At 42.3% G+C, this 8,282-nt stretch overlaps 1 protein-coding gene across 2 annotated transcripts in view; it reads right to left on the bottom strand.

The window, feature by feature from the left end:
• Positions 1-2,740: 2,740 nt before the first annotated feature.
• taf2 (TAF2 RNA polymerase II, TATA box binding protein (TBP)-associated factor) overlaps positions 2,741-8,282 on the bottom strand; it is a 298,552-nt gene continuing 293,010 nt past the window's right edge. For both annotated transcript variants that reach the window (XM_072467396.1, XM_072467397.1), the window contains exons 25-26: positions 7,299-7,404; positions 2,741-6,037 (exon numbers count right to left, since the gene is read on the bottom strand). In XM_072467396.1, coding sequence (XP_072323497.1) covers positions 5,772-6,037; positions 7,299-7,404 — 372 coding nt within the window. In that variant the 3' untranslated portion in view covers positions 2,741-5,771. The remainder of the gene's footprint in view (positions 6,038-7,298; positions 7,405-8,282) is intronic.

The raw sequence follows: 8,282 nt of genomic DNA, 5'->3' as shown, positions 1-8,282 counted from the left end.
TTGCTGCCGAAACTTCCCCCGCATTATCTCCAAATAATTATGAATGGCCTCCCTCACACCCCCTCATCTGCTAAGATCCAATCTCCACTGCGGGCGCTGACCCCCCCTCCTGACTCACCTGCGAATCCACCCAGTGTGGGGCATGGTCCGACACAACAATCGCCGAATACTCGGCATTCACCACCCCCGCCAGTAAAGCTCTGTTCAAAATGAAAAAAATCAATTCAGGAGTACACTTTATCTACGTGGGGAAAAAAAAGAAAACTCCTTCGCTCTTGGCCGTCCGAACCTCCACGGGTCTACCCCTTCCACCTGTTCCATAAACCCCCTTAGCTCCTTCGCCATGGCTGGCACCCTCCCTATCCTTGAACTCAACCGATCCAACGTCGGATCAATGACCGTGTTGAAATTCCCTCCCCCCATGATCAGCTTATGCAAGTCCAGTTCCGGAATCCTCCCTAACACCCACCTCATAAACACGCATCATCCCAATTTGGTGCATAAATATTCACTAGTACCACCGGCATCCCCTCCAACTTCCGACTCACCATGATATACTTTAAGCCGCCCCCCCCCCCCCGCCCCCCCCGAGTCCACTACTATATTTCCTGCCTCAAATGACACCCGCTTATTAATCAAGGTCTCAACCCCCTAGTTTTAGGGTCTAGCTCCGAATGAAATACCTACCCGACCCACCCCTTCCTCAGCCTAGCCTGATCCACTACCCTCAGGTGTGTCCCCTGTAGCATTGCCACATCTGCCTTCAACCTCCTCAAATGCGCGAATATGCGAGCCCTCTTGACCGGCCCATTCAGCCCTCTCACATTCCGTGTGATCATTCTGGTCATGGGCACCCCGCCACCCCCTGCCAATCAACCATCACCCTTATTAGACCCGCCTCCAGCTCGTGCCCCACGCCTCCTCAGGCCCGCCCTCAGGCGCCCACCGTCCTCGACTTCCAATTTGTCCCCCCATGCCAGTCCCTCCCCTGTCAGCACAACAATTCTCTCCCTCCCCCCAGCACTAACAAAACTACAATCCCAACCCCCCTCAGCAAACTTATCACCTGCTCGCACCCCACTGCGTTTCCGTGAGCTAGTCCACCCAGGTGGGCCTGCTAGCGCCCATGGCGGCAAGCATCCTAGCCCCCACTGATCTCCCACCCCGTGCTCGAACATACATCTGCACAACATCACAATACCCAACAACATAAAGAAGAAAATTCCACCCACCATCAGCAAGAAAAAAGTTAACCCACATACAAAATGGAGCAACTGCCCAAAAGATTGGTACAACAACTCCATACACAGCCCATAAAGAAAAGAAATTTGGCAGCATAGGTACAAAGTTACTTGCCCCCAGGTTCAATGTCCTCCATCAACTGCCAGTCCCCTGTCCTTAACAAAGTTCATCGCCTCATCCGGTGATCTGAAATACAGTTCTTGACCCTCGTAAGTGACCCACAAACGAGCTGGGTACAACATGCCGAACTTCACCTCCTTCTTGAAGAGGGCCGATTTAACTTTGTTAAAGCTCGCCTTTCTTTTGGCCAGCTCCGCACCAAAGTCCTGATAAATGTGCAGCTCATTTGTTTCCCATTTGCAGCTCCTCATCTACCTGGCCCACCTCAAGATCTGTTCCTTAATCAGGAACCGGTGCATTCGCACCACCATCGCCCTCGACGGCTCATTCTTCCGCGGCTTCCTCGCAAGCTAATCTATGTGCCCTGTCCACTTTCAAGGGTCGAATAAATGCAGCAGCTTCTCAAACATACGCGCCACGTATGCCCCTGCGTCCGATCCTTTGATGCCCTCCGGGAGGCCAACGATCCTCAAATTCTGCCTGCGCGACCTGTTCTCCGGCTCCTCCACCTTCTCCTGCAGCCTTTTCTGGTGGTCAAATCCATCTCCACTGCCATCGCGGTTAGCTGGACCTCGTGCTCGGCCACCATCTCTTCCACCTTCTGGATCGCCAGTCCCTGGGCTTCCAATCTTTGCTCCACCCAATCAATCCCCGTCTTAATCGGGTCCAGGTACTCCTGTCTTTGCTTGACGAAACTCTCCTGAAGGAATTTCACCAGCTGCCCGTTGACCACTGTGCCGGCAATCCCAGCTCCTGAACCTCCACCATGGTCTCCTGTGCTGCAGGCTCCATTCTCTTTGCCCAACATTCTCTTCTTTGCCCAACAATCTCTTCTTTGCAGGCCACTTCTGGTCCACGTCTCCATAAACTGGTGGGGGATTCCTCCTCTCTACCTCACCATTCCCAATTTTTCCGATCAAATCCCCCATAAGTCGGGGGAAATCGTCCCAAAAGTCTACATGAACGGGAGCTACGAAATAAGTGACCTCTCACTCCATGGCAGCCACCGGAAGTTCTGTGGTAACTCTTCTAACATTTGCCTAGTTACCTATGTAAATTTGCTGCATTATTAAGGATTGCAATAATCATCCACATAAGACAGCAGAGCAACGCAATGCTGCACTTCCTGGTTAATAAAATAGGTTGCAGTGTAAAAGAATAAGCAAATAACAAAACATGTTTTACAACAATTATTAAACCTTGAAAAGTTTCCTTAAGAAAATAACAACTATTAGACACGGTTGCTGAGCTAAACTATGCAGATGGGACTTTTTGGTCCCTTTAAGCCGTTTGACCTGACTTCTGAAATAAATGTGACACTATCCAGTTCAAATTACTACGGTTGATGAAAAAAAAAATCCAGATCATCAAGATTAAACAAATTTAAATAACTACATTTTTATTTAAAAAATAAAACTGCCAAACACATGTTTGAAGAAATCCACAAAACGTTTATATTTGAATTGACCCATCCTTTGGACTCTTGGCTGAGATCAAATTAAAATCAGTGGTATCAAAATAAACCAAAGCATGCATGTGATTTTTAAACATATTATGTATCATGATGGAAGAAGCAATGCTAAATCTTAGGCTTTCATTTTTGTCACAGTATTTCTTTTTCAATAAATGTGCAACTTTTGGTGCCTTTCTAAGATCTGGTACCAGCCCAGAATGTAGTAACTTCAGAATAATGCATCCTTATGTTTTAAATAAATATGGGACAAATTTTGAACCCTGAAGATTTAGCAGTTCAACCTCAAAGACAAAAGTGGAGGAGGACACAGCTTTCTAAAGTTTATGAGATATTTTAAACTATACTTTCCAAATCGGATACTTTTCAGATGAGATTAGACAAATACAGCAAAATAGTAACACGGTTTAAATCCTTGGCGTGAGAGAAATTATTTCAGAATAATTTGTCTGTAAGCTTGCATCATCAAATTAGATACTTATTACATTGATGTCCTTTATTTTTAAATTAGTTTTGTATTCATTATCAATTAGAACCCAACACTACACAAATAACATTCAAAAATGTTGCACCAAATATCATATAGAAAAAAAATAGTTTAGAAATAATACTTGGTGATTTTTGCAGGAGCATTACATCAGAATTGTAAACTGCAAGGAACACACATTTTCAAAATAAAATTCACAATCTGTATGCCCTACTTCTATAGGCAGAAGTATGAAAACCATAGTTAAATTTTTTTTAAACTCAGGTTTTGATTAATTACATTTCCTGCATGAGTTTTAACACCCACCACAAAAACAGCTGTATAGTAATATACTAAATAAATGCACTAGTTTCTTAAAATTATACATTGAATCTTCTAGTTTATTAACATTTCCAAAATCTCACTGTACAAGGAAATGATTACAAAGTTAGGTCCTTTTCTAAGCAGAAACTTGTAAAAGTTTGCAGCTTCTGTCTTTCCTAGGTCTACCTGAAAGATGTTTTTAGTGCAGAGATAACAAATAGAAACCCACTGATTCATAGTATTTTAAATGCATCACTGAGTAAATCTAGACCTAAATTGGCAGAGTTGTGTAAAAACATTATAATGCAGAAATTAAGCAATATCATCAGCTATATTAAAATACAGCAACTCAATAAACACTAGATATACAAAAATGAAAAATACTTTCAATCAATTAGATCTCCTATGTGTATTCTAGACTATACCCCATTGTCAAGTAACTGAGATTCTGACAATCCTACATTAAGGAGCTATGATGAAGCTTAAGTCACTGCTACAGTAACTCACTAATTCCACAGCCTATTCAGTTTTAGCACACATCTGTTAAAGTGGCACAGTGCAAGCTAGAACTCGTAGTCCCAGATGTTTGGGAATTACAGGCTAGCCTGGTAGTCAAGTTGAAGGCTAGTGGGAGTTCAGTGTCCTGATAGGGAACCTTGCAATGTAGCTTCTTTACTTCTATTGTACAAGGTCAGATTAACTTGGATTTGTGGCTTTTATAGTTTTAAGAGGACAGAAAAATCATATAGTATGGTAAATGAGGAACTATTGTTGTGGCTGTCGCACAGAAGAATTATTTTGCTGTGATGTGGTCAGGCATTTTCACTGCATATGATTGAGGGACACTTTTTGAGGAATATGATTGTAGAGAAAATTTAAATTTACAAGAAAAGTTTGTGCAAAATGATTCATTAATAACAAATGTTGAAAATAAACTTACAGATAAGAAAAATACAAAACTAATGACGAAAAGGCACTTGAGAAATGAGGAAGATATTTTACCAATCAGGAAAGAGAAAACTGACTCATACTTTCATAATGGGCCTTTCATAACAGACACTATAATAACTAGAGACACAAAATGTTATTATATATATCCAACAGTGCAGAATATAAAATCAGAGTAAATGCAATACAAACAATTTTTTTCTATTAAAATACCTGTACCAGAAGTCCTTTGGTGCAACTAAAAGAATCAGTGCCATCATTAGTTAACAGGATATCACAAATGAAATTTGTAATTATATATAACTAGCAACTGATGACAAAATAAGCTGGCAGCAACTGTGAACATTTTAAAAACCTTTACTTAAATCATGGAGGGGGTTGGGCCATTAGGTGTCCCATTATAACACTGGTGGCAATGACAACTTACAGCCCAGAAATTCAATAGGCCCCATCGTAAAACTAGGATGAATTGTTCTCCAGGGCATCAAAAATGAATTACAACCTGGGCCCACCTAGATTCCACTCCGGCTTTCCTGGTTTTTCCAGTTCTGTTCATCTTCCATCCCCATCCACTCTCTGCATCAAGTTTGCAAAATGGGGAGGTCCTGGACTATCCCAGGGATTCCACCTATTATATCCTCCATAGGGTTCGGCTAAACTCTTTCCCAAGATGGCAACGTGCATTGGTAGGGCAGATCGTCAGCATTGTCAGGCTCTTAACATTTTCTGTACTGCATGGTAACTTTTGGTTACGTTTGTTATATGCAAGGTTTTACTGTGAACAACTCCCCCAATTCCCCAACTTCAAATTTTGCACAGGCAAAAAGGGGATACAGAGTGTGATGTGAAGCGGGATCCTGCTAGACCAGCAGGTGTGTTGGAAAGATATGCTTCCATATCGTAATTGGAGCAGTGAAGGGAAGCTGATTTTAAACAGTTTCAAAAAAGCAAGAAATGGCAGTTTGCAGAAACCAGGAGTTGCGAATGTAAGTCGATTAAACATATGGAACAAGTAGAATGAGGCTCATATTCCATTTGTACATGGAGAATAAACATGAGTGATGGGGGTTTTGGTTACTTACTCGGGGAAATGCAATTTGGCAAAAAGGGGGCAGAAGTAGGCTTTCTTGCTTCACGTTCAGTCCTTTACTTTTGAAAATGTGTGATATACTGAGCTGCTTCGATGGTTCACAATATACTTTAGTCTGAAATTGATGGAGAGTTTAGAGATCGCCCACTGGCTGGGCTGCTAGTAAAAGTAAACATGTCTTTTTCTTTGTCTTTCCCATCATGTTTGTGTTTATGCTTATGCTTGTGTTTATGTTTTTTCTTCTTTTTCTTGTGTTCATGATGATGGTGATGGTGGTGTTCCCCATGTCTCGATGAGCTGGACTCTTTGCCAAGTGAAGGAAGTGGAGCAGCTGGCATAGAAATCATGGCATTTTCTATGGTTGGTGTTTCTGTTCCTAAGAAAACGGTATACAATTATGTTTTTAAATCAACATTGCTTTCTATTTATGCACAATATACATAAGAGTTTGTGCACATGTATTATATTCACATTCAATGTAATGTACAACATAGAATCCCTTCAGTGAAGATGGAGGCCATTCAGCCCATTGAGTCTGCAGCGACCCTCCAAAGGAGCACCCCACCCAACCCCACACTCCAGCCCTATCCCCGTAACCCCACCTAACCTTTTTTCTTTGGACACTAAGGAGCAATTTAGTTTGGCCAATCCACCTAACCTGCACATCTTTGGACTGTGGGCGGAAACCGGAGCACCCCGAGGAAACCCATGCAGGGACGGGGAGAAAGTGCAAACTCCATGCAGACGGGCCAGAATTGAACCCGGGTTCCTGGTGCTGTGAGGCAGCAGAGCTAACCACTGTGCCACCGCCACATACGCAGATACACATACAGGCCTGCAGATATAAACATATTGTTTAGTTGAGAAATACTTTATGCAGTAGATGAAGACCACCATATTTAAATGAATACTGCACTGAACCAAACTTCAAATAGATAGTGTTCGAGTCCTCCGCTTTCTCATATTTTGGAAATTAGGCCTGAATAATCAGAGATGTCAATTTATACTTCCATGTAACTTGCTGTGACTGATTTAACAGGCATTTTAGTAGCCCATTGAACTTTTCAGCTGGTCTACAATGCTTTGTGCTGGGCGTGGATGATGGGAGAGCGTGTATTAAAATGACTAAGGGTAATTCAATTGAAGTATTAATTATTGGCAAGACACTATTGTTCATGACATAAATATACTCTAAATACAAGTTGCTCAAGGTCTTACTCAAAGGACAGTGGATATTGAAATAAAACACAAATATGTGTTATGTTTGCCAATTATATGCTGACCTCAAAATACAACTTGAATGAGCAGACAGTTTCATTCAGCAAAAGACTGTGCAACCCATTCAATCTATATTTAATTGAGATGTAGCTTATTAAAATTATTGCCTTTCTCTCCATCTTTGTCCTTTCCGAACAGTTTTGACTCTTTGCTGGCGTTCAGTTCCACAAGCACCAGTCCTATATCTTACTGAAGTGACCATTAGGCACTCACTTCACAGTTAGTGGACGGCTCATTCGGTAGAGGCAATAAATAAACAGTCACACAAACATAAATCAGCTTACTGCAACCCTGAACACCACTTGGTTCCCTTTTCCCACATATAATGCATCAATCTTTTTCTTTCAGCTTTCTCTTACCTGGAGTGGATGGTCGTTCAAGTATATTCAGCTGGTGACAAATAAAAGCCTGACTATCGTGAACAGAGTCCATGTCAATCTCTTCATCTTCTTGAGAATTAGAAAACTAAAAAAAATAAAAGTTTAGCACGATGATTTTTTTCCCCATAAGGCACAAAAATGTCACCCTGTATTTTTACTATGTTAGAATTTAAAATGTTACAAATGGCTAATACTCAGTAGTGATCTGTTCAGCTTACACAAACACAGCAGTTCACATAATCAAAGGAATACACAGGCGCTTCGGCTCATCGCATCTGCACCAACACATGAAAAACACCTGATCTACCTACCGACCTAATCCTATTGGCCAGCACTTGGCCATAGCATGAATGTTATGATGTGCCAAATGCTCAACCAGTTACTTTTTAAAGGATGAGGCACCCCACCTCTACCTCTCTCAGGCAGTGCATTCCAGACCGTCACCATCCTCTGGGTAAAAAAGGTTTTCCTCAAATCCCCCCTAAACCTCCTACTCCTCACCTTGAACTTGCGCGTGTCCACTTGTGACTGACTCTTCGACCAAGGGGAACAGCTGCTCCTTATCCACCCTGTCCATGCCTCTCACAATCTTGTACATCTCGATCAGGTCACCCCTCAGTCTTCTTTGCTCCAACGAAAACACCCCAAGCCTAAAATGTTCCATCCCAGGCAACATCCTGGTGAATCTCCTCTGTACCATTTCCAGTGCAATCACATCCGTCCTATAACAAGGCGACCAGAAGTACACACAGTACTCCAGCTGTGGTCTCACCAAAGATCTGTACGACTCCAACATGACCTCCCTGCTTTTGTAATTTCTGCCTCAATCGATAAAGGCAAGCGTCCCATATGCCTTTTTCACCACTCTATTAACCTGCCCTGCCGCCTTCAGGGATCTATGGGCAAATATGCCATGGTCCCTTTGTTCCTCAGAACTTCATGCCGTTCATTGAATACTTGTCA

This window comes from Scyliorhinus torazame, chromosome 11, assembly GCF_047496885.1.
Source record: "Scyliorhinus torazame isolate Kashiwa2021f chromosome 11, sScyTor2.1, whole genome shotgun sequence".
Classification (NCBI taxonomy): Eukaryota; Metazoa; Chordata; class Chondrichthyes; order Carcharhiniformes; family Scyliorhinidae; genus Scyliorhinus; species Scyliorhinus torazame.
Note: the sequence above shows the minus strand (reverse complement) of the source record. Positions and strands in the feature narration are given on the sequence as shown.